The following is a 26,839-nucleotide window of genomic DNA, read 5'->3' on the forward strand; positions in this document are numbered from 1 at the left end:
CCGTCAGTAGTTTCGAGCGCACACATAGCAATATATGTTAGACGACAGTTAGAGTAAATTTTCACATTCCGTAGGAAGCGTACATTAGCGATTTTCAAGAATGACATATCTTCGATGAAACCGCCCAATTAGTTTCGAGATACGATGCCGTTCTAGCAAGCCAGTCGTCGTATGTTCGCATCTCGGCTGAGCGGTGCTACTACACTCACTGTTCTATAAATCGCTTCCCTATCGATCTGAGCGTTCGTATCCGAGGTGATGATCTTAATATCCTACGTTGCCTCAGCTGCCGCAAGATACTTCCTTCTCGACTTTGGGTCTACCTTCACAACGATGTTGTAATTGAAGCAACGATCTTTATCCTGCACTCTAATCAACACTACAAAGGCTGTTCCCAGCCCCTAGTTGGCAACTCCACTTTACTTATTTATATCTTGATTAATGTCCGCCGGCCGGGAACAAAGGAATGAAATTAGAGATCTTCACTGCCGACGGCTCCCCGCCATGGCATTCATCGGTTTCTCGTGAACAGCCTGGATATCATTGGCTAAGCTGCGTCACCATTAACCCCTGATCCGCTTCTAATTCGTTGTCCTTGCGGACAACGTTGGGAAACAGCAGCGGTGATAATATACAGTCCTGTCTGACACCAGCAGTGACCGTTGTAGGATCGAACAAGACACCGTTATACGAGAACGCCTCGTACCGAGCCTCTATTCCTGAGTGCCCCAAATGTATATTTTTGCGGTTGAGTCGGAATTCGTTGGTCTACCCATGCTCGGCCAGCACGGAATCGCGCTAGCTACCGCCGGAGAGTAGCGTCGATCTACTCCTGAATCCAGTTGACGATTATCTTACACAGTACTTTAAGGGTAACATAGGGCAACGTGATGCCACGCCAGTTACTGCATTCAATAAGGTCTCCTTTTAACTGATAACTGATTTATCATCTGGGCTGACAAAGATGGGTCAGCTTTGAGCACCTCGGCTCTGTTCATCCAATGCTGGTGCCTCTGAGCTGACGCAAGTAATACGACGAACTATTGGCGTCGTGCGCTGCTGGTTTTATTGATCTCTGTCATTTGAAATTCAAAATGATTGTTCAAAATGTTTATACTATCACTTAACCAAGCTAAATCCTAATATTCATCCTAGCACCAACAAGGCGACAAGAACAATAAACGGATATTACCGTTGACGGCAGCGGTATCTTTTTCTTGGGCTAGGCAGTTAATCTAGGTTCGCTTAAAACTTGTTTCACGGCCCTCTCCAGTTCAGCATATTGGCAACAAGCAGCTGTCTAAACCTGGAGATGGTTAGCGCTCGCTCAATGACACCTTTCGCCACTCTCTACTCGTCGGTCGTCTTCCAAATTTTATCTTAAAGCCTCTGCCACCTCCCGCTGCGCACTTTGCCTAAGGTTTCGTCATTGGTCATGATGAAGGTGTTCTTGATGCTTCGGTAGTTCCGAAGCTCGGGATACAAGCTGTTCGACGAAACCCCATTTCACCGCAGAACTCTCCACTTGGTGACCGTCAACACCATCGCCGTATATTAGACATAGCAAGATGATGATCGCATACAATATCGGCGCTGCGCTTGTTGCGTACAGCAAGAAGGCTCCTTATCCACTTTCGGCCGAAGTAGATGTGGTCAATTTGGTGTTCTGTTCGGCCGTCGCGGGAAACCCGCGTGGCCTGAACGATTCACCAATGTCCCTGTTGTTATTATCAGCTGTTGTTAAACAGCTGTGCTAGGCCATGGCGTCCTTTGACAAGTCCAAGGTCCGCGGGCAATCTTCACGTTGAACGTAGCTTAGTGGATTTGAATTGTAATCCAACTGCTCGCTCTCGAATAGCATTTTCGCCTCATTTGCCAAAGTAGAGCAAGACTCTCCCGGACGATGTCTTATGTTCGTCAGGTCCGGCCAACGGACTTCGCTCAGACCCAAGATTTCAAGGTTCAGACCGCTAGCTTTTTTTTTTTTTTTGGGTACATTCTCCACTGCGACCAGTAATTTGATCTTTTGTGGCGGGCCCCTATTTACTGTAACCCACGTCAAGGTGTCGTATCACTATTAATAGGAGTGGTTTCCACTTGTTGGCTAATGGTATTGTCCCAATAAGGTATAATACCACGAATAAAGTTAATTGCCTTATTGGGAGAACTTGTCCACACAACTGAGGGTTGTATTAAACCCTCCCCAAAGAATTTGCTCCTTCTATGATAAAGTGCTACGCAGTTACAAAGCAGATGTTCCGCATCTTCGCTATCTAGGTTACAAAAACGACAGGAGTCATCTTCCAATTTGCCTAGCTGTTTTAAGTGATAGTTACTTGAGCAGTGGCCCGTTACCAGGCCACAGAAAGTACGTAAATCTTTTTTAGATAGACTAAGAAGTCTCTGAGTTACTGTTTTGTCAGGTGATATAAATCGCTTTGATTGGCGAGCTGTTAAATTATTTTTCCATATGTCATTTATCATTGATTTTTCCCAGTTACTCAATTCCATTCTGAGGGTACACGTTGAGGCCCCACAGAATGGTTCTGGTCCAATGAAAGGTTTATTCGATCCAGCTTTTGCCAATTGATCCGCTTTTTCATTGCCTTCAATTCCACAGTGCCCAGGTACCCAAAAAAGACTTACTGTACTTTTTTTAGCCACCTGCTGTAGCAATTGAATGCATTCCCAAACCAGCTTCGATGAACACGATACTGACTTTAGTGCTTTTAATGCAGCCTGGCTGTCAGAAAATATACATATATTTGCATGTCTATAATTTCGTCGCAGACAAACTGTAGCACATTCAATTATTGCCTGTATTTCTGCCTGAAATACAGTCGGCCATTGACCCATAGATATTGATATGTTGACTCCGGGGCCCTTTACCCCTGCTCCGACTCTGTTGTTTAATTTAGAACCGTCAGTGTAGAAGATGATGGATCCTGGTTGAATATTAGGCCCACCTGATTCCCACTCCGTGCGACTTGTTTCGGTCACTTGGAATAGTCGTTCAAAGTTATATTGCCTATCCATCCAGTCTTCCTGGGTTAATATAGGATTAATTTTGAAATCTCTTAAAATACTGAGGTGGCCCCTAAGGTCTCCATCAAGAAACTTCTTTGTTCTTCTTAGCCTTAGTGCATTTTTCTCAGCTTCCAATTGCACGAAAAGGTGTAGTGGCAGTAAACTTAAAATAGCATCTAGTGCTTTTGATGGTGTACTACCAGTTGCTCCAGAAATGGAGATTGTAGCAAATCTTTGCAACTTCTCCAGTCTTTTCTGTGCATGTTTAATTTTAGTTTTCGGCCACCATACTAAGGCTGCATATGTTATTCTGGGTCTTACTATTGCCGTATAGATCCAATGAATCATTTTAGGTTTCAATCCCCATTTATTTCCAAACGTTTTCCTGCTTATCCATAAAGCATTCATAGCCTTATTTATTACTTCATCTAAATGGAAATTCCAATTTAGTTTGCTATCAAGAGTTACTCCTAAATATTTGACTTTTGGAGAAATATCTAGTTTGATACCTTCCAGGTACAAGTCGGGAATTTTTGTTTTTCTTCTTCGTGTAAAAGAAATCACGGTGGTTTTGTGAGGGTTTATAGACAGCCCCTCGTCCCTACACCACGCTGTTGTGACATCGAGAGCGTGTTGTAATCTATCCCTAATGACGTGTTCGTATTTCCCACGAACTATGATCACAATGTCATCAGCGAACCCAATTATTTCAAATCCTAACGTTTCAAGATGCGATAATAATTCGTCAACAACAAGTGACCATAGCAGAGGCGAAAGAACTCCTCCTTGTGGGCAGCCCTTTACAGTCTTTACCGTGACTGTTGACATTCCGTGGTTACTAGTTATTTCTCTATTTTGTAACATTTCAAAAATCCAATCTACAATAGCTTTGTCAAAATGTCGTTTTTCCATAGCATTTTTCATTGAAGTGTGAGACCGCTAGCTTTCTTTGTAAGTTGGGCCAGGATACCCTGCTGGGCAAGAGTCAGTGTAGTCCATGTTCCGATTCGTGTCCGTGTTTTCATGAACAGAATTTCTGTTGCAATCAAGAAAACTGTTTTTTTTTTAATTCATACAATGAATGACGACTCATTTCTCCTTAAGTGTCATACCTTTTCTAAGGAGAAAAAATGAAGTCAACAGACCTCAAATTACGGTTTGAAACGAAGTTAAAAACAAACAGTGAAAACATTTGAGAAATTTATTTGCTTACGTTGATGTTGCCAGCCCTTTTTCGCTTTTTTTTAGCATAACACATTCCGATCTCTACTTCTCAGACCTCCATAGTTTGCAATGTAGGTACGACTAATGTGTTTTATACAGGGCACTGGCATGCTAATCTTAGGCGAAATCTGCGAGAACCACCAGAGGCAAATGCTGTATTCCGGGAGCACGTGGAGTCAGTTTTTTGTCCGATTCCATGCTCTTCGCTTTCCTTTTACCCACTGTTTATGATGGAACCCACATCCACATGCAATCCGTGTCGTCACTTCATCGCCCCGCCATCAAACTGGGACAAATGGGTTTTGTATGTAAATTTCCTACTTGTTCTAAATAATTACAATAGTGATGAGAGGAGAATGGAGAAACGGGGAACAAAAGCAACCGATGATGTCTGAAGCCAGGGTCAATTGCTTGCTCTAGTTTTCGTTTGTACCTCCCTTTTGTAGGGTGTGACCTGGAAAGTGGGTCACCTGAAACAAACAGCAACGGGCCCGTTAGAGGGATTTCAAGTCCATGATGATTGGACTAATGAAAAAGAATCCGAAGAAATAACGGCATCGTGCGCGTTGACTTACAATACAGTTGGCAAAGATTTTTTCCTTTCTAGACTAATCCTAAAAGGAAATAATATTCGTAGGACAAATTATTTTGGAACTTATGAAAATAATCACGCAAAAACTAGTTCGCATGGAACTATACGAAAGGAATGAAATTATGTCAGATTTCAGATTGTAAATTGTTTACACGATAGCGTCATTTCACCGCACTACATCATACTTTTGATTATTAGCGTGTTTACGAAAAAAAATGAATTCAATTTTTATTTTTCCGTTCTGTAATTCAGTTCTTAAGATATTTTAAAAATAATTTTGACAATTGTAAATGCATCCATTTAATTTTGATTAATAACTAAGTCGCCTACACCCTCTCAAACGACTCCATTGTGACAAAATATTTTTCCATTATGCTCCAGATTTACTCCGTAAGAGATTTATCATCATTTAAGTCTATTGAACTTAATTCGACAGCTGCTTTTGCTGGTGCAACCTCCAAAATTCCATATATATGCTCAGCGACGAGTTCCAATAAGCAATTCATCGTATCGCTCCTTCAATGAAAGTCAATTTGCGGTTATATAGTAAAATATGCCTATTCATTAAATTCAATTATCTGAGCAACTATCTCGCTGGGGCGATTCAAAGAACCGCTTCTGTAACAATTACATCAAAAGAAAACTGATTGATTCACGTTCATATTGCTGCTTTGCCTCCAATTCAATATATTCGATCATGATTGTCGAAAATTTAATAATAGTGCTACTGCTGCTCATCGCAGCGTGGAATCGCCACAGTAGATGACTTCACGAAGGATCGACTCAAACGTTGTTCTGCTTTCTTGCCCCATTTCAGATATTGACGAATGTCAAGATCCTGCGATCGCCGCTCGTTGCGTTGACAACGCAGAATGTTGCAACTTACCAGCGCATTTCGTGTGTAAATGCAAACCAGGATTCGATGGAGATGGAGAGGAACGGTGTACAGGTAAGTTAAATTATGAACGATCCAACTAACTCGAATCCAATAAATTTTCCTGAAAAACGGAACCAGTACGAGATCGTTTAACAACCTAGTAGGGCAAATTGCATTTTGTGTCATCGAGAAAAGACAATCACGCTCTAGCATTCAACCGGCGATATTTGGAATATAGGCATATCGTTTTGAATGGTCCTATAAATTTCTTTTGGCCGGCAAACCGCGCCGCAGGGTTCACACATTATCTAATGATGACAATCTCCAGTCTGTAAACAAACAATACGTTCTTTCTTCAAACTCTTATAAAGCATTAGAAAGTTAGCAGTAGATCTATGAATAAAAGTTCGAAAATTCAATTCATCACCTCCCATTTGAAGCAACGAAGACAGAAAGGAAATTTATATGGTTTTCTCGAATCCGATAAGCGCGAATACATACAACCGGGAATGACCTGGGACGTTCGGCCATCGATTCAGCTAGTCAGCACTCCTTGGACTTTGGTCCATTGTTCTCGTAAGCTACACCACTTATCAATGTCGGAAGATCAAGGGAACGGTACTGTTTCTGCCCATCGTATTTTCGCTATCAGGCGGCCAATGGGATTCTTCATTGTCATTGGCGCTCGCGTGTGATAGATTCTGTCTTGGGCTAGCTTTAATCAGCAGCGTCCCATCGCTCGTCGTTCGTTGGCAAAGGTCCGGGGTCCATTGTCTTCAAGTGGTAATTTTTTTCCATTCTCCAGAATAAACTGCAGATTAAGGAAAATATTCAGAACATTGTGCACATATCTGCTATAATGTGTATTGTGTTCAAGGTCAGCTCAATCATTGGCAAGCAAGCTGCATGATACTTATCACACTCGATTAGTTTCTACACGATCATCTACAATACGGAACAGTTTACCATCGAATTTTATTTTCATACAGGCAAACATGGCCATGGTTTGAAATTTTCAAAAAACAGGTCAAGTTGCATTAGCATGTCCTAACTTTAAGTTGATTACCTTGTTTTTTTGTACATATATAAATGTCCAACACGTACCACATTTCATTAGTAAGTCTCAAAAAATTAGAATTAAACTAATTGCTCGGAGCAATTTGCTGCCCTACGTAAAACGCTTCAGTTAAATTTGCCATCTCTAATGTTTTACTTGCTTTGCTTCTATTTGTAAATTTGATATTTGATATTTGATGATGATACGCTGCAGCTAATCAAATAGAACAACTACAAACAAAAAATATATTCCGCCCTCCTACAGCCCGTTATACATCTGTTTTCTCTCCGAAAATCCCTATAATAAAAGAGAAGCATGGTCTATTTTCCTTATGTTGATATCCTAACCTCCCGTCCTGTCAAACACCCTCTCTTGTCCTCCTGCCTATCGCATCAAACGCACCGCTTTTCGTTATTTGACTCCTCCTCTTATTACAGATCATCGTCCCCTTTTGTCAACCTTGTTGTGCTGATTCTCTCATATCAAAGAACAAAAAAAGCAAAGTCTAAGACCCTGTTGACCCTTCTTTATCGACTAACTTCGCAACCGGCTATTAGAGTACAGGACAATTAAGGGGCTAGAGCAACAAGCTTACTGACTCTATCTAGCAGCACCGCCTAATCGAGATTCCAAGACGCAATCTTCTCTTCTACCGACAATAGATTGCGTTTGAGGTCGTAGTCCAGCTGCGCCTGATGTAAGGCGCTCTAGACCCTATCAGAAACACCTCTGTGTTCCGGGTTGAGTTGTACATTCTACGAAATATTCACGCAACTGACGCTCCTGAGTAATACACAGTGCTTGGATGTCGACCCCGTTCTACTCGTGGTAAAGTAAACTTCTCCAGAGCCAATTGAGGGTGACGCATACCAACTAGCTTGAATTCTCGCCGCATCTTCCTCTCAAGATCTCCTAGATCAGTTTTGCTCCTCTTCACTACTCCAAAACTGTAGATAAATGTAGTCATTTCTCATATCTTATTCTCCGCATTATGGAAAGATTTTAGGACATCTATATTGATGTCGGAGTGGCGAATGCTTTTTTTTATTTTTGTTAAATTCTAGTCATTTTAATAACATAGATCATTCGTGACTTCTGCGGGGTTGGGATTTAAACCTGGGTTCTCGGCGTTAGAGGCGTGAGTGCTAACCACTACTTCGGGACTGACCACACAGTGGGAATGCTGGTGAGCTATCTGCAACCCAAACATTTGTACGAATCGCCACGAACCATGTCCCTAATCATCTCCCCGTCGTGAATCTGGTGGCCATCAAAACTAGTCAAGAACCCTGCTTGAAGTTGTACTGATCGGTATTTGTCAAGTCAAAATTCCATGGCTTACTGCCTCAACTAATTTAATAGCTACACCTAGTTGTTCTGTTTATGCAAAACAGATCTTGACGTCATACATATAAAAGGTATGGGTCACATTTTCATGTTCACCGTCGCCATACCTAATCTCGAGGCCATGACCATTTCTGTCAAACGTTTTGTTTAGGGGGTTCAAAGTTAGGCGAAACCAAAGCGGACTAAACGGGCTGGTACCGAATAGCCGAATTACGAAAGGCCGAAATCCAAATGGCCGAATTTCAACAACAGTCACAGAAGGCCGATTCGCGAAAGGCCGAATCACGAATGGCCGAATTTTTTCGGAATGCCTAAATAACTGTTCAATAAAAAACTTGAATTGGCAAGCAGTTAATAAATAACTTTAATCAAACAAAAAACACAATAAGCAACCCAACTATTTACTAAAGAGTATAGACGATTGAAAGTTTTTTCTTTCCCAAATGATTTACGATCATTATAAGATGCAAGCCCTATTTACCGTGTCAGTAGCAAATGTTTCCTAAATGATTTAGGGTGAGACGGCTGCAGGCCGCGAGTGTTCGCCGGTGACCCGCCGTCGGAAGCGCCGGTCACTGTGGGGGGACAGCCCCCCTGCAGAAACCACTTCTGTTTAGGTGCGTGCATTTTCCTAGGCTTACTAACTAGTGGGGATTATCCCTTAGTCAAGTCCGAACGAGCGGTAGCGAGTAAGGACAGCAAGTACTCAATTCGACCATTAAATATATTATGCCATTACAAACACAATAACGTTTGTGTCTTGTCCATCAATTTTCGTGTTGTTATTTCGGCCATTTGTGTTTCGGCCATTCAAACGTAATCCGACTGAGCGAATCGCCTTGAAAGATACCCCTTTGAATCCGCCACACAGTTTTCCCATCACTTCTGCAGGAACCTCACGACTACAGGATCTATTTTATACATTTCCAACACCTTAATCAGTAACGTGTGCGGTATAATGTGATATACCATCGTGTAGTTAATGTAGGCCATACTTACATTTCTCTGGTGATGCATCGCTTGGCCAACAATGACTGCTACGCTGCCACCAATAACGGACTGATCTTTGCAGTCAAGGGTGTTCTTTTCGCATCCATTCTGTTCCTCAGTCAGGATATTCTGTGGTTCACAGTGGGATTAGATTTTCGTGGCAATGATGGCGTCAAGTATTTTGTACAAGGTCAATAAGCATGTGATTGACCTGTATTTTGATGGGTTCGATGTTTTGCTGACTTTGGGGATGAGGAAAGGAGTGCCTCGGGTGGCAAACTCAGGAAGTGTGTGAGGCTCACGTTCACGTAGTACTTGATTGAAACTATCGACTATCTTGGGAAGAACCGCGACTAGCTTTTTGTACCAGAAATTCTATATGCCCTCTGATCCTGGGGCTGTCCAATTCCTGGTGGCACGTGTTGCTTCGCGGATATCTGCTGCCGTGACAGTGATAGCCGTCATTTTGGCCGCAACTTTCCTCTTCTTGTTGTCGTCACGATTGCCTGACACGATGTTGTACTGCGTTCTCCCAGATATTGGCTCAGGCGTCTCCTTGCCGTTGTAGACATGCAAAGTCAGTGTGACGTCTTAGACGCTTCGATGAAATGCTTAACTACGGTATCAGTGTATCTTCTAGGTACTGGGCAGCATCCGAATGCAATAGAAAAACGTGTCCGTTAAGGCTATCGATTGCATTTACTAACTTACGAGAGTATCCTTTGGTCATTTGTGCCGCAACAGAGTAGTCAGTATCGTGAAGCTGTGCGACTATATGAGTAATTCTCGCTGAAACGAATCCACTACTGACACGAGGTCTTCAAATTTTGGAACTTTTGGTTGGAGATGGTTAAAAAATAAGAATTACACTTTTGATACCCCGAAATAGTGGACCCCTCGTTCGCCAAGGGGCCTAACAGTTTCAAAAAAGTTGAATTTTGTGCAAACCTTGAGATCTAATCATGAGAAATTTCATAAATTTGTCATGAAACAACTAACAAATTGCCCGGTTCTGTTAAGAAGAAGAACAGGGCTTTCAAATGGAGTAAACAATTTTTTAGCGGTTATCTTGCATTACGACGCCATATTGGATTTTATCAAAAAATCGTCGTTTTCACCATGAGCTCCCCGACCGGTATTCATTTTAAGACCATCTTTGGAAAGCTGAGAAAAAATGCTACAAGAAACATTCATAAAATTTGGTGTGCAATGGCATAACCTGAATAAAACAACCAGTTATTTGTAGCAAGGTTCGCAATTTTCATTCGTTCGACCAAATCCAAGATGGCCGCCAAAAATATTTTAACTGCATTTTAAAGCCCTGTTCTTCTTTACAGAAATGGGGCAATTGTTAGTTGTTTCATGGCAAATTTATGAAGTTTCTTAGTTTTTTAGGTAATTCTTAGTTTTTAACCATTTTCAACCAATTAAGCGCAAAAGTTCCAATATTTGAAGACCTCGTGTCAGTAGTGGCCCCACTTTAGCGAGAATTGCTCATATGCTTCCTTTATATAGAAAACCATCTCATAACAGCTGCTAATCAAGCGATGTTTTTTTTTTGAAAAAGGTGCGGGTACGTTTTCGTCCACCGTAACTACGTTTTCATGAATCTCACTTGCAGTTGAATCGCGTAGCCCTCATTGAACTTCATCTCGACACATCAATCGCTCTGTCGTTCCTCCTATCCATTTCGCTACGGACCTACTGTATCTCATCGATTTTTTTTTTGCAAGATCATATTATACAGTAGAATTGTTCATAGTCTTGCAATCATCGCATGTCGATCCAGCCATCCAGAAAACTGCCTCAATTAGCATTTCCAGTACTCGGGCCAGACTGGTCATGTCCATTTCTAATGCTGTGCAAAGATAGTAGGTGCGAATTACGAATCTATTCATTTCTGCTGTCCACATTATTAGTCCCCTTTGATTACCTGTGAGGGTGTACGAATGCCGTCTCCAAGTCGCAATATTTCTTATATGCGCAGCGTCGTTTGAATGATTTTTATAGCTGCTTTCTCCGTTTAGCGGTAGCTCTTCGAGTCGAAACCATTCGGAAGCCTACTTTTGCAGTTCAACTTTCTACCGCTTGCCGGTTGCTCTTTTTCCAATTCCAGGGCAGGCTCCAATCGGGGAACCCTCCACCCGTCGATCGCATGCTAATAATTCTTGATGACCGTAGCTCCATCATTTCCCTAAAAATAGAAGGTGTTCAGACTATGCTTAAAGCGGCACTAGTCGCTATGACGGAGCTGCTTTCGGATACTGTGGTATTTTATAAAAATTCGGCAGGGCCTACTGTCCAATTTCACCACATTTTAGGCAAGCTCGCCGGGTGGATAAACCGGTAACACCTAAGCGTGAAATAGGATTCCAATTTTTTAGAAGTCGTGGATCTATAGTCCACAAAGCCTGGGAGAAGGTGGATCAAATCCGGTTATAATTGGTTCGATCCCTGGATGCCCCAGCTTGGTTAAAGAGTAACGTTATACAAACTTTAATAAGCATTGCTTCAATGACCCTCCCCTACCTAATTTTCAGCTGTTTCTCCTTCACACCTTGTCTCGCCTTGGAGACACAATCAACACCTGTGTTTCATAACTTTCTTCTATCTCCGTTGATTGTAAAAAGACTATCGTTATAAAAATTAATTAAATGCCTGACCTCATTACAAAAGATACAGATACAGGTACACAAAGTTGATCTAAAAATTTTTGATTTTCTTTTGCAAGATGGTTCTATTTTAATAATGCTTCCATAAAACTTCCCTTGAACCCTTTATTTTTGAAAAAGAAACCATGCTCTCAAGAAAGACCATTCTAGCATAAACCACTAATCAGTCAAAATATACACGAGTTCTACTATCACTAACACTAACTTGCTTTTCCTTTGAAATCCACAGACATCAACGAATGCCTCGATCCACAGGCATGCGGAGTGAACGCAGAGTGTGTAAACTTCCCCGGAAACTACACCTGTCTGTGTAAGGATGGCTTCATCGGAGATCCCTATAACGGATGCGGAGATATCGATGAATGCGCACAGCCAGGCATTTGCGGACCCGGTGCCATATGTACGAACCTCGAGGGCAGTTTTCGCTGCGATTGTCCCGAGGGGTTCGAAGGGGATGCACGCTCGGCTCAAGGTTGTAAGGACTTCGATGAATGCACTCGCACACCTTGTGGAAGGAATGCTTTGTGCCGAAACGACGTCGGTAGCTTTCGATGCGAATGTGCCGATGGTTTTCACGGTGATCCGATGACGGACTGTCAAGGTGAGTTCGGACTCGGAAAACGAACCAGCAACTGTAAAATTATTTTTAAAATGTTTAGCACAAATATTGCTAGTATAGCGTTGAACAGCTTTTCTTTTCCAATGATTTCCTAACTCATGAATATGCAACCACTAACATTCATTCTTCCATTTTCATTTCGCTGCTGACGTTATTCACGTTCTGGTAATCATCTTATACCATCAATGCAACCTTATCGACGTGTCTCACTCACAACCGGAAACGTACCATGGATGCTTTAATCATAACTCTAATCAATTCACTCGGCTACCACCTACACGATGAACCATGTGCACCAACATTTCCTCACACTCCACCACATACATCTGAACACGGACAGATATTGACGAATGCTCGAATAATCCATGCGCCGAGGGTGCTCAGTGTACCAACACTCCCGGTGGCTTCCGGTGCAGTTGCCCGACAGGAATGACCGAATCGGGCAGCGAGTGCGTTGACATTAACGAGTGTGCTAGGTCTAACGCTTGCGGAGAGAATGCCAAATGCATTAACTTTCCCGGCTCGTACAAGTGCTTATGCCCACAGGGATTCCAAGGACGGGGTGAACTGTTTTGCAAAAGTTAGTTTAAAGCTTATACATAATTTTAATATTGCTAAGGTCTACGGGCAGGGCATGGATGGGAGTTTGCAATTGCTTTGCTTTGGCTTGAGATACAACACTTTGGGGCATTCAAGCTCTCATCGATGCCCGCATCGATGACCACGGCTTACACTCACTAATTACACATATACACACATACACATTTTTTGTTGTAGATGTAAACGAATGCCTAGATAATCCGTGTGGGAAAAATGCGATATGCACGGATACGGTTGGTAGCTTTGTTTGCTCTTGTAAACCAGAATACACAGGAGATCCGTTTCGGGGGTGCGTCGATATAAACGAATGTACAGCGTATGATAAACCCTGCGGAAATCATGCAATCTGCGAAAATGCAAATCCTGGATACAACTGCCTGTGTCCACAAGGATATATTGGAAAACCGGACCCAAAAATCGCGTGTGAACAAGCGGACGTTAACGTACTTTGTACCAGCAATTTTGATTGTACCAACAATGCTGAATGTATCGAGGGACAATGCTTTTGTCAAGATGGTTTTGAACCACAAGGTTCGAATTGTATTGATATTGACGAATGTCGAATGGACAGCAAAATTTGTGGACCAGCGTCAATGTGTATCAATACACCAGGATCATTCAAATGTCAGTGTGAAGCTGGGTTTATTGGAACACCACCGCGAATTCAATGCAAAACACCATGTGCAGATGTCAAATGTGGGAAAAATGCGTACTGCAAGGCTGAAGGACAAGAGGCATTTTGTATTTGTGACGAAGGATGGACCTTCAATCCTGCCGATATTTCCGCTGGTTGTGTTGATATTAACGAGTGTGATCCATCGCAAGGGCCCAGCGGACGGTGTGGTGTAAACGCAATCTGTTCGAACCAACCGGGCGGATATAGCTGTCAGTGTCCTCCTGGATTTACCGGAGACGCACATCGCCAGTGTTACGACATAGATGAATGTTTAAGGCCGAGCGCTTGCGGTGAAAATGCTCTATGTAAGAACACAGAAGGTTCTCATCAGTGTTCTTGTCCAGCAGGCTCTATTGCTGATCCTGATCCTAGTGTAAGATGTATAACTATTGTAACATGTACCAAAGATCACGACTGTCCCGGTAATGCCATATGCGATGCCCAAAAACGATGCCTCTGTCCAGAACCAAACATTGGGAATGACTGCAGGCACCCATGCGAGAAGACTTCATGTGGGCCAAATTCACATTGCATGTTGGTCAACGGCGAAGCACAATGCTTGTGCAGTGAAGGGTTCACTGGCCATCCTGGTCAATGTGTAGATATCAACGAATGTGCTGGTAATCCATGTCCCACCGGCGCAATCTGTTCGAACCTTCCCGGTGGTTACACCTGCCAATGTCCAGGTGGAAGTTCAGGCGATCCGTACTCCGGTGGTTGTTCGAAATCGGCTCTTCATATTTGCAATGATCAAAACCCCTGCCCTGGTGGAGAAAAATGTATTCAAGATGCATACAGTGGAAACAGTGTATGCATCTGCGGACAAGGATACAAACGCAACTCGAAAGGAACATGTAAAGATGTCAATGAGTGCAAAGATCCTGACAAACCGGCATGTGGCATCAATGCAATTTGTAAAAATTTGCCCGGAAGCTATGAATGCCAATGTCCTCCAGGCTTCAATGGAAATCCATTTCTCTCCTGCGAAGAATGCAACAGCTTGGAGTGCAAATGTCCTGCCCCTTATAAGTTCGTTGAAGGAAATTGTGTTTTGGACAGCTGTTCCGCGGATGGAAAATGTCCTGGAGGCGCCGAATGTATTTCCATTACCGGTGGAGTTAGTTATTGCGCATGTCCCAAGGGTTTTCGGACGCAGCCCGATGGAAAATGTGAGGATATTGACGAATGCTCCGATGGTCGGCAGATTTGCGGTTACGATGCAATCTGTATGAACACGATTGGTGGCTACGAATGCAAGTGCCCGCTAGGGTACTCGGGTGATCCGTACCATGGTTTGTGTACGCTAGCTCAGAAACGTTGTTCGGCTGATAAAGAATGCGGTGCTAATGAAAAATGCGTTCAACCTGGAGAATGTGTGTGTCCACCACCCTTCTACATGGATGCTTATGATGGAAACAAGTGTAAAAGTCCATGTGAAAGATTTCCATGCGGAATCAATGCACGATGCACACCGACAGATCCCCCACAGTGTATGTGCGAAGTCGGTTACAAAGGCGATCCACTGACCGGTTGTGTTGATGAAGACGAATGCGCAAACACGCCATGTGCCTACGGAGCACAGTGTGTGAATCAGAAAGGCGGATACAAATGTGTTTGTCCTAGGGGAATGGTAGGAGATGCCTATAAAGGAGGTTGTATACTGGAAAATGGTGCAGTTCGAAGTCAATGTCAACGCAATCAAGATTGTGCGGACACGCTAGCCTGCGAACAAGGAACGTGCGTTAGTCCATGCAGAAGTTTACTGTGTGGCTCCAACGCCTTCTGTGAACCGCAAAAACATGCAGCTTGGTGTCGCTGTCGGGTTGGTTTCATTGAAGGTTCCAACGGAGAATGTGTGTCTCGTAAGTATTGACTTTAAAAAGGGTTATAATTTGGAGCGCACTAAAATTTCAATTTTTGTTTTCTACCGATTTCCCAGAATGTACCGGCTATATGTGTGGGCAAGGAGCCATCTGTATTGTCACCAACAGTGGTCCAACTTGCAAGTGCCCACCAGGAGAATTGGGTAACCCCTTCCCTGGTGGTTCCTGTGTTACTGACCAGTGCTCTGGAAACCGTCCCTGTATTGAACCGCAAGTGTGTATCAGCGGGCGTTGCAAGCACAAATGCGACGGAGTAGTTTGCGGAATTGGAGCTACCTGTGATAGCGCCTCAGGAAAATGCGTTTGTGAACCATTCTTTGTCGGAAATCCAGAAATGCTCTGTATGCCACGTAAGTAATCAGTTATCAAAAAAGTTGCATTCGATTATTTATCAATTTCGTTTTCCAGCCATAACAACGCCAATTTGTGAACCTGATTGTGGACAAAATGCTCACTGCGAATACGGTGTGGTGCAAAACAGTTGTCAGTGTAATCCAGGCACTAGCGGAAATCCGTATGGAATATGTGAAATCCAACAAAAAATTAGGTGCAGCTCTACGACTTGTGGCAAAAACGCTCAGTGCCGTGAGGCATTAAGCGGTGTCGAGTGTCTTTGTCCTCATGGATTCCTTGGTAATCCGTATGTAGAATGTAAGGATATTGATGAATGTTCCACAAGCAACGTTTGCGGAGAAGGTGCTATCTGTATTAATACTGCCGGAAGTTTTGACTGCCGCTGTAAACCAGGTTATGCTGGTAATCCATTTACGATGTGCTCACCAGTTGAGAACAGTGTTTGTGACAATCCAAGGCGCTGTCAATGTGGAAAAAAAGTGCAGTGCCCACCAGGCTACACATGCGATAGGGGACTTTGCAAAGATCAGTGCGCAAACGTGAAGTGCGGACCTAGAGCAGCTTGTGATTCAGGAAAATGCGTTTGCCCACCTGGCTATACGGGTAATCCCAGAGATCTTCAAAGTGGATGTATTCAAGAGGGTCAGTGTGACAACGATGCAAACTGCAAGAACAAGGAAATTTGTTTCCAATTTGGCAAAAATGTACGAAAATGCGTAGATGCCTGCAGTAAACTGCAATGCGGTCCAAATGCTTTATGCGTTTCGAATGACCATCGCTCTACTTGTATATGTGCCAATGGATATTACGGCACTCCAGGCGATCTAACCCTTGGTTGTCAAAAGGAAGCGAAGATCGTCCAAGGATGTTCCGGAAATTCAGATTGCGTCGATGGTAAAATATGTGCTCTAACCGAAACAGGTCTACGTCAATGCGTTAATCCATGTAATGTTGTGGAATGTGGCAACAACGAAATTTGTCAACCCGATGAACACAAAAATCCAATTTGTCGCTGTCAGGAAGGTTTTCTATGGAACCCAGCAATGTCGGTTTGTGAGAAACCCTCAATTCCAGATTGTACCAAAGATGACGACTGTCATCAAGTGGCCGCTTGTCGCCAGGATGCGCTGGGAATTCTCAAATGTACACCTGTGTGTGCTGAGTTTACTTGTCCACCAAATTCGGTTTGTGTTTCTTCAAATCATCGAGGAAGCTGTCAGTGCCTACCAGGCTACACCGGAAATCCCAACGACAGAAACGGATGTCGTCCGGAAATGCAAGACAAATGTTTAACGAGTGCAGAATGTTCAGAATCCGACATGTGCGTAAAATATAAGGGTGCACTAGCATGCAGACCAGCTTGCGATGACATTCAGTGTGGACCACATGCTATTTGTATCACCAATAACCACAATGCCCAATGCCAATGTCCACCTGGATCCTATGCAGGTGACCCGTACGATTTAGTAAAAGGATGTCAGTCGGTGCCTTGCGTTTATAATAACGATTGCCCGCCAACGCAAATGTGTAACCGTCAATCGCACACATGCTATGACATATGTAACGAAGATACGTGCGGAGAGAATGCAGTCTGTATTGCCGAAAATCATCGCTCTATTTGTCAATGTCCCCCGGGCTATAGAGCAAACCCGATTGCCGAAGTTGGTTGTACTCCACTCAGGTCCTGCGATCCAAATCCATGCCATTCATCAGCAATATGTGAATCAGGTCCAGATGGGCACATTTGCAAGTGCCCGCTAGGTCAGGTGGGAGACCCCATGATAGGATGTCGCCCAGAAGGAGCCTGCCCGAATGGTGATTTACAGTGTCCAGAAAATGCTGCTTGTGTCAATGGGAAATGTGTTGATATATGTGCAAATGCATGTGGAAGTAACACAAAATGCACTGTGGTAAATCGAACCCCCGTCTGCGAATGTAGAGCAAAATATGTGCCTGGATTGACTGGATCAGCACGTGACGGATGCTTGCGATTGGTTAGTGAATGCATCAGTGATTTAGATTGTGGAGGTGACGTCTGTCAAAATGGACAATGCATGGCGGTATGTCGAAATTCGAAGGACTGTTCCGAAGGAGAACGTTGCCTCAACAGTGTTTGCGTTCAACCTTGCTCAAGTCACAACCAATGTAGTGAAGGTCAAGCTTGCATTTCTGGTAGCTGCCTGCTGGGATGTCGAAGTAACAAGGATTGCGACAGTTCAAAAGCTTGTATCAACAATAAATGCCGAGATCCTTGTGACGATCAAGGAACTTGCGGTCCCAACTCAATTTGTAGTTGCCTCAACCATATACCAAGTTGTAAATGTCCCCCTGGTTTCGAGGGTAATCCTAATCCAGAGCAGGGTTGTGTAAGAATGCCGTCGTCTTGTATGAGCTCAACAGAGTGTGCCCCAGGACATATGTGTATTGCAAATCAATGCAGTCTCCCTTGCTCGGAGACCACATCTTGCGCAATTGGAGAAAGATGTTATAATAATGTGTGCTCCAAGGTTTGTTACACTAATAATAACTGTTTACCAGGTGAAGTATGCAACGAAGCTGGAACATGCCAACCAGGGTGTAGTACGGATGCTGATTGTCCATCCCAAAAGGTCTGTTTAGCCAGCAAGTGTAAATGCATGAAAGGTTACATTGGTACACCACTTGGGTGTGCGGATATAGACGAATGCACGGACAGCCCCTGTCACCCGACTGCATCATGTGAAAACATTCCGGGTTCGTACCGATGTTTCTGTTCCGAGGGCACTGTTGGAGATGCATATTCAAATCCGGGCTGCCGCCTGCCGGTACAATGCTACAAAAATAGTGATTGTGCGGAAAACTTGGCTTGCGATAATGGTAAATGTATAGACCCTTGTCAATTGACGAAATGTGGACCAAATGCCGAATGTCATACCATTGATCATGCAGCTGAATGCCAGTGTCCTTCGGGTCACTTAGGCGATGCTCGTGATATCACAGTTGGTTGCTTCCGAGTCGAGTGCTTGATCAACGATGATTGCTCGCAGGATAGACACTGCCAAAAGGAAACTAACAGATGTATCAATCCGTGCGATAAGATAAACTGTGGCAAGGGAACTTGTCAAGTTGTCAATCACGAAGCCATTTGCACGTGTTTCCAAGGCTACGAGTCGGTAAGCGGACGTTGCGAAGACATAGATGAATGCCAAGCCAATCCTTGTCATGCTACCGCTCGGTGTCAGAATTCACCAGGAACCTATTCTTGCACCTGCCCGGATGGCCTAGTCGGTGACCCAGTGAACACTGGATGCAGGTCGCCCGATGAATGCATAACGAATTCGGACTGCCCAACGACGGCAGTTTGCGAAGCTTCACGGTGTAAGAATCCTTGTAGTATCGAAGATGTCTGCGGCAAAAATTCAATCTGTTCTGCAGTTGGACATGCAGCTGTATGTGAATGTCCAGCAAACACTCGTGGAGATCCCAAAGTCAACTGCCAAAAAGTAGAATGTTCAGAAAATAACGACTGTTCGGTCGATCAAACATGTATTAATTACAAATGTGTTAATCCTTGCTCATTAACAAACGCCTGCGGTCAGAATGCAAACTGTGCATCAGAGAACCATCTAGCTATCTGCTCGTGTCAACCAGGAATGACAGGAAATCCACTGCTAGGATGTGTGCCTTTACAATACTGCAACAGCGATCTGCAGTGTCCCTCAGGAACCAAATGTAATGCAGGAGTTTGTTGTACTCTCTGCTCCAGTGGCAGAGATTGCATCAGCGATCAGTTGTGCATTCATGGAGTTTGTCAACCGACCTGCCAATCAAATTCAAGCTGCCCCGATTTTCAGTTTTGTCAAAACAATATTTGCACACAGGAATTTAAATGTCGCTCCAATGGAGACTGTGACCCTGATGAAACGTGCATCGTTGATGCCACAGGACGATCGGAATGTATCAATGCATGTTCTGGACGTGTGCTTTGCGGAAGAAATGCCGAATGCTCAGCTAGAGATCATTCGGCAGTTTGCGACTGCAAACCTGGTTTTTATCAAGACAACGGTGGAACATGTAGGAAAATTGAATGTAATAGTGATGATGAATGTTCTAGCGATAAAACCTGTGAAAACCATGCGTGTAAAATTGTCTGTCTAATTGGTCAACCATGTGGTGCTAACGCCCTGTGTTCGGCAGAAAATCACCGACAAGTCTGCTACTGTCAACCTGGATTCACTGGCGATCCGACAACGGGATGTAATTTGATAGATTACTGCAAAGAATCTCCATGTGGACCGAATGCAAAATGCAGAAATAGTCGCGGATCGTATCGATGCTCTTGTCTTTCCGGTTCAGTCGGTGACCCATACGGAAACGGTTGTAAGAAAGCAGCTGAATGTGAATCAAATTCCGACTGCCCGGTAGCGGCTGTTTGCGATAAGACAAACGCGGATCCAAAATGCCGAGATGCGTGCGAATTGGAAAGTTGCGGTCCTAATGCGGAATGCCAGTCTAGAAACCATAATGCCAAATGCGTTTGTCGAAACGGTTATGAAGGGGACCCGGCTGATCGATTCAGTGGCTGTAGACCGATACCTGTAGCGTGCAAGTTTAACATCGACTGTCCAGAAAACTCTTACTGTTCCGATCAAGTTTGTAAACGTAAGTGTTGGTGTGAACTTTCATTCTACTTTTTCTTTCTAGTATACTTAGCTTGTCTAGTTGACTCTTCAGATTTTCTTGCTATTTCTTTAGGAAAGAGAGCGGTCGCCGATTTAAAGTGAGTTCACTCGACGTTCTGAGTTTCAGAATTTACCAAACACTTCGTTCATGGATCGTTCACTACTCAGATATCACTTCAGAATCAAATGTTGACTCTTCAAAAGCACCCCTTCCACAATGCCATTCCAAGCACCTTCAACGTTGCGAAACAAGCAGCAACTTTAACCACTTTTCATACAATACGAACTTACCAACGGTTTTGATACTTTATTCTAATCCAACTAGCACAACCACAGTTGTTTTAATTTACTTTTCCAGGGAAATGCGTAATGCCATAGGTGTGCTGTCTCAAAACTAATTATTTCCTTTATTATTTCTATAAAATACAGCGGCTTGCACTGCAACCGAAGAGTGCAACAAGGATGAGATCTGCGCCAACGGACAATGCATCAATCCTTGCCACGAGCCGAACGCTTGCGGAATGAATGCCGAATGTGTAATGGCGGATCATTTCAAGCAATGCTCGTGTCCGGCTGGATTCACCGGAGATTCAGCGCTTGAATGTGTTAGAAGTAAGTGACACTAAATGGTGCATTATGTTGCGCATTACAATTTCCTCTTTTTTTCTTTCAGTACCAACCTTATGCACTTCTAATGCTGATTGCGGCGAAGGAACGGCTTGCCACAATTCAATGTGTTTGCCTCGCTGCGGAACTGATCAAGATTGTGCTCTGAACGAAAAATGTGTAGGAAATAAATGCATGCGTAAGTATGGTTTATTTATGGCCCAGTTCCGAATCTAACCTAGAAAAAAAAACCTTTACAGTGACTTGTCGACTAGACAACGACTGCTTCCTTGGGCACATTTGTCTCAACGGGCGCTGCGTGTACGGTTGTCATTCTGATGATGACTGTAGTGCTAGCGAGACATGTCGAGCCAACCATTGCACGGATCCTTGTCAGGACAATCCATGTGGACCTAATGCAGCTTGTACAGTGGTTAACCATCGTGCCAGCTGTTCTTGTATCAATGGTATGGTGCCAAGCCCGACAGCAAAGATTGGTTGTATTCGAGCGCCAGCCCTGCAGTGCACTATTAATAGAGACTGTCCTGAGGGAACACAATGTATCGATAATCTGTGCCGATCTATCTGCGCCAACGATCAAGGATGCTTGAATAACGAACGATGCGATCGGGGAACCTGCAAACCTATTTGTAGACGAGATGATGACTGTCGGACGGGAGAACTTTGCCAAGGTCAAACATGCGTAATCGGATGTAGATCAGATGCTGGCTGCGCTCCTCAGTTGGCATGTGTTGCTCAACAGTGTATTGATCCGTGCGTTGAGCCTACAGCCTGCGGAACAAATGCTCGTTGCACAGTGGTGAATCATCAAAAGCAGTGTTCTTGTCCACCTCCACTTAACGGAGATCCTCTTACCGGGTGTCGTGCAGAGCAAAGGTCTTGTCAAACAAGAACCGATTGCCCAAAAGGACAAGCGTGCTATGGTAATACTTGTATGGCATCTTGTCGAAATGATCAAAACTGTTTGACCGACGAACGATGTATTCGCGGAACATGCCGAACTGTGTGTAATAGTGACGCCTCCTGTGGTAATGGTTTGATTTGTGAAAACCGAGTTTGCCAAGCGGGCTGCCGAACTGATAACAACTGTTTGAGCAATCAAGCTTGTATCAATAAACAGTGTACAGACCCCTGCACGGTGCTTGGTCAATGCGGCACGTGTTCTGAATGTACGGTTATAAACCATGGAGTTCAATGTAGTTGTCCGAATGGATACCTTGGAAACCCGCTGGTTTCCTGTTCGCCACCTCCTCAAAAATGTAATTCCTATTGCTATTGCGACGAAGAAGGTGTATTCTGCGCAGACAAATGTCGCCAGGCTAAAGATTGTTCCTGCGGACAAACATGTTACCGGGGACGTTGTCGCACTAAATGTAACCCAGGAACTTGTCCACCAGGGCAGCTGTGTCAAAATGGTGCGTGTGTGGCGGGCTGCCGATCGAACACAGACTGCGCTGGCGAACGATCTTGTATCAATAGAAAATGTGTCGATCCATGCGCCGTCGAAAAAGCATGCGGAAAGAATGCAATGTGTCAAGCGGCCGACCACCAAGCTTTTTGCTTATGTCCTGACGGATTTCAAGGGGATCCGCGTGTACGATGTGTTCAGTATGAGTGTCAAACTAACGACGACTGTGAACTGGATAAACGATGTACTGATGGCAAATGTATCAACCCTTGTTTGGAACAGAATGCCTGTGGTCTGAATGCCCAGTGTCGTGTTGTAAACCGACAGGCTCAATGCTCATGTACTCCTGGATTTTTCGGTAATGCACGGCAGGAATGCCAACCGGTCGAGAAACACAGCTGTTCGCAAAATCCATGCGGAGAAAATACCATTTGTCGTGAGGACAACAACGGTTACGAATGTACTTGTCAACCAGGCTGTATGGGAGATCCGCAAAAGGGATGCTTATGTCAGGCCAAACAAACCAATGAGTGCCACAAGTTTCACTGTGGAAAGCACGCTGTTTGTCGACTTAACTCATCGGATAAGCCGGAATGCTACTGTCCGCCACTCTATCCTGGAGGGGACCCATACACAGAATGTTAGCACAGTTGTTTGCAACCAATTTTACCAAACGTTGACATTTCTTTAAACATTACAGGCACGACCGAACGAACGGTTTCCGATTGTCGAACGACTGGATGCACCGAAGGTGAATGTGTGCGTGATGGTACACAATTTATCTGCCGCAACGGTAAGTCGTGCTTTTCATTCCATCAAATCCATCCAGCGTTTATCTCCATCGTAATACGAGTTTATTATGGTAATCCAAAGAAAAAAACAAGCGACTGATCCTCAGTTAGTATACCCACCACAATAGTCTATCCAAATAATTAGACCCACATTCATGAAGAAAAATCTCAAACTTTCGTAAGCACGAATATTAAAACTGAAAAACAATCTATGTTTTGCCTAACGAATTGCTCCAATAATTACCGTGCAGTTACATTTTACATTACAACCGGTCTAATTTTCCAAAACATTTCCATCTTGCAACATACACTGAAGACTTACTGTCGATGGATTGCTTTTGAATTGACACAAAACTCACCAGAAAATAACATGTTTATACACATTTGCACCTTTTCCAATGTATCAGCGACAATCCATTGATAATTCGTCATTTAAATCATTGTCTCTCATGATATCAATTGGCTCGAACTCTTTCAGAAGATAGAAATAATTCAAGACAAGTTTTTCATTTGTTGATACTCTCTGAACCAAGAAACGAACTACAGACAAAACCTATATCTCGAAATGTGTTCAATACTATCACTAGTTAAACAATATCAACAATGTACAAAAACAGCACCTTATATCTACCCCGGGGTTTATTTAGAAACTTTTAGAGAATGGTTAGAGATGTCGCTGTCGTTATCGCGGTTACCCAATCTGCGCCCTCTTTTTTTGTATTGTATAAAAATCGCTCACCGTGACGTTTCGACCTACCCTTCGAACATACCCCGGCCAGGGTTAGTGATAAATAAGTGTGTTTGAGTATTTAAACTTACATCCATGAATCCCTCTGTCCTTTCCGAGAACAAAAAAAAACTCAATTACGAAAGCTCCTCACATAGACTATGAAAAAAAAAACTCCACATATACACATATTTGTAATAGTATTTAGTGGTTATCTGAAGCGTGTTTTGAGTTTTATCTTATTGTTTTGATTTAATACTAGCATTAGTAATAACGACGCTAACAAGAAATTATTTCAAAAATCAAACATTGAAATAAGTACATTTAGATAGAAGATTTTTGATAAGGTTAGGCAGATTGGGAACTGTGGACGGGACACTTCTCACATAGTTCAATGCTTGCACGTGTTAGGCTCGGGCTGTGTACACACACCACAACCAAATTCAGTTGCACATACGTTGAGTTACGTTGTTTTGATTGATTGGGTTTTCTATGTATTTGTTTAGTTTGCCCTAACTCTTGTTTGTCAATATTGAATGAAAATTGGCTTCTAAGATAATTCTTTGTATATACAAATTTTCATTTCTGTTTTCTCACTTTGCTATGCTATTCTTCTGTTTTATCTTTACCTTCTCTTGTAATGAGTGTACTCAAAACTTTCCTCTTCTACCAAAAAAAACCAAATTCGACCGAACGATGACGTAGTCGATTTCCTTAAAAAATTTCCTTCTAAATTTCAGCAATAGTGCAAAATTGTGTCTTTCCCGGGCAGAGCGCATGTGTTGGATGTACTTTTATTGTGAGAAACCTTTCAGACGAAGAATATTTAATAGCTTCTGAAATCTCGCCTCCACAGTTCCTGATTGTTGGATTGCTTACTGATCGACCTTTTTAAACTTAGCACAATGCTCCTTAGTTTTCGTTCAAAATTTTGAAATAATTTCTTCTAACTTTGTTGTTCTTATTTGTTTGGATAGCAGTCGAGGAATTATTGGGGTAAATGGACCAATTCACAGGTTTGTTGTTTCTGATTTAAATTTGCACTTTATTTTCGTATATTTGTGTGAGCTATGTTTGCAATGCCAGTCATTTTAGAATTGAAGCACCTTCTCCAAATTTCTTCTAAATTTCTTGTACGTACAAATAGAAAAAAATGATATCGCGCAAAACTTATCCTGATGACAGCGGCGTACCTTTACCAAACATTGGTACATTTGCCCCACGCATACCGGCGTATCCACAAGCAGGTTACACATGCACACTACACATATCCACACAAATCACTCACTCTCTCACATACATACATATACAAAGTTACTATTCTTAAAATCCTGTTATTATCATCACAACAAACCTAATCTAGACGAATCCTGCGCAAACGATATGCAATGTCCGAATGAAAAGGCCTGCATTGGAGGAAAATGTTCTGATCCTTGCTCGCTACGGGGAGCATGTGGAGATAATGCCCTGTGTCAAACGGTTCTCCATCGACCACGATGCGCCTGTCCCAGTTGCTACATAGGCAGTCCGAATGTAGAATGCAAACCCGATCCAAAGTGTCAAGAAGTGAGCACACAGAAACCAAGCGATCCGAAGATCGTTTCGATAGCATGCGAAACAGATGGCGACTGTGACGAGTCACTAAGATGCGATGCAGGAGGTCAGTGTAGCGATCCTTGTACAATCCCTACCGTGTTTGTATGCGACTCAAATAAGAAGTGTATTTCTCGTAAGCATCGTCCCGTTTGTGTCTGCAAACATGGGTTCATCGTAAACGACTACGGAGAACTGATTTGTGCTTCCGAGAAACGCGAATGCCATGGCGATGATGGATGTGCCTCAAATATGGCCTGTATCGATGGTAAATGTTTGAACCCTTGCATGCCAACGGCTTCAAGGGGTCCTGCCTGCTCGGACGACAAAGCATGCCTTGTTCTAGACCACAAACCCTCCTGCATCTGTATGAAAGACTGCAGTCCTTCTCTCTCCATTTGCCTTCGGGACAGCGGTTGCCCGGCAGATCTGGCCTGCCGTAACTATCAGTGTGTAAATCCTTGCGAAACTACTCATTGTGCAGATGATACACCATGCTTTGTCGAAGACCATAAACCAATATGTAAATTCTGCCCACCCGGATTCGTGAAAGATGCTCATCAAGGATGTTTGAAAGGTAACATAAAACAAGAGAACTTAGCGGCGATTAGCGCAAAGATAGAAGAATTCTTTCTCAAGTATCTATCTACGAATAAATTAGGAAATGACTCCCAAAATTCAAATCTTCAAAAGCTACTATCTCCTCTACCGTCTGATCTCTTTTTAATTTCTACTTCTGTATGTGTTACGATTACTCCTCTACTCAAAGCCAACTGTCTATGGGCATTGTAATAGGTCATTTCTCTACAGCTGTTAGCCGACGCTATGTACATTTAGCCTCTCTACTACTACTTCGAGACAATCACCATCTCGAGATCCACTACTACTAGATCCCAAAAACATTGTACTATACCGATTGGAAATATTGAAAACCAAATCTCAATGACCAGAAGCAACTGAAAATACGCCAATTGAAATAAAAAGCTCTACTGACGCCTCAACATTCACACATGCTCATGCTCAACAGAAAAAAATACACATGCATAATAAAAATGCAGAACACTTACCACCCCTCGGCTTTTCTTTCAAACCCGCTATCAAACATCTTGCTCTG

General features: G+C 43.2%; 1 protein-coding gene across 11 annotated transcripts in view; it reads left to right on the forward strand.

Moving 5' to 3' along the window:
- The window catches only part of LOC128742585 (uncharacterized), a 235,669-nt gene that overhangs the window by 136,798 nt on the left and 72,032 nt on the right, over positions 1-26,839 (forward strand). For 9 of the 11 annotated variants that reach the window (XM_053838988.1, XM_053838990.1, XM_053838989.1 and 6 more), the window contains exons 6-15: positions 5,661-5,792; positions 12,016-12,387; positions 13,183-15,543; positions 15,621-15,914; positions 15,973-20,559; positions 21,009-21,191; positions 21,253-21,384; positions 21,446-23,254; positions 23,315-23,407; positions 25,496-26,302. In XM_053838988.1, the coding sequence (XP_053694963.1) occupies positions 5,661-5,792; positions 12,016-12,387; positions 13,183-15,543; positions 15,621-15,914; positions 15,973-20,559; positions 21,009-21,191; positions 21,253-21,384; positions 21,446-23,254; positions 23,315-23,407; positions 25,496-26,302 (10,770 nt within the window). The remainder of the gene's footprint in view (positions 1-5,660; positions 5,793-12,015; positions 12,388-13,182; positions 15,544-15,620; positions 15,915-15,972; positions 20,560-21,008; positions 21,192-21,252; positions 21,385-21,445; positions 23,255-23,314; positions 23,408-25,495; positions 26,303-26,839) is intronic. The other 2 variants (XM_053838993.1, XM_053838997.1) reach the window with 2 other exon arrangements.

This window comes from Sabethes cyaneus, chromosome 3, assembly GCF_943734655.1.
Source record: "Sabethes cyaneus chromosome 3, idSabCyanKW18_F2, whole genome shotgun sequence".
NCBI lineage: Eukaryota > Metazoa > Arthropoda > Insecta > Diptera > Culicidae > Sabethes > Sabethes cyaneus.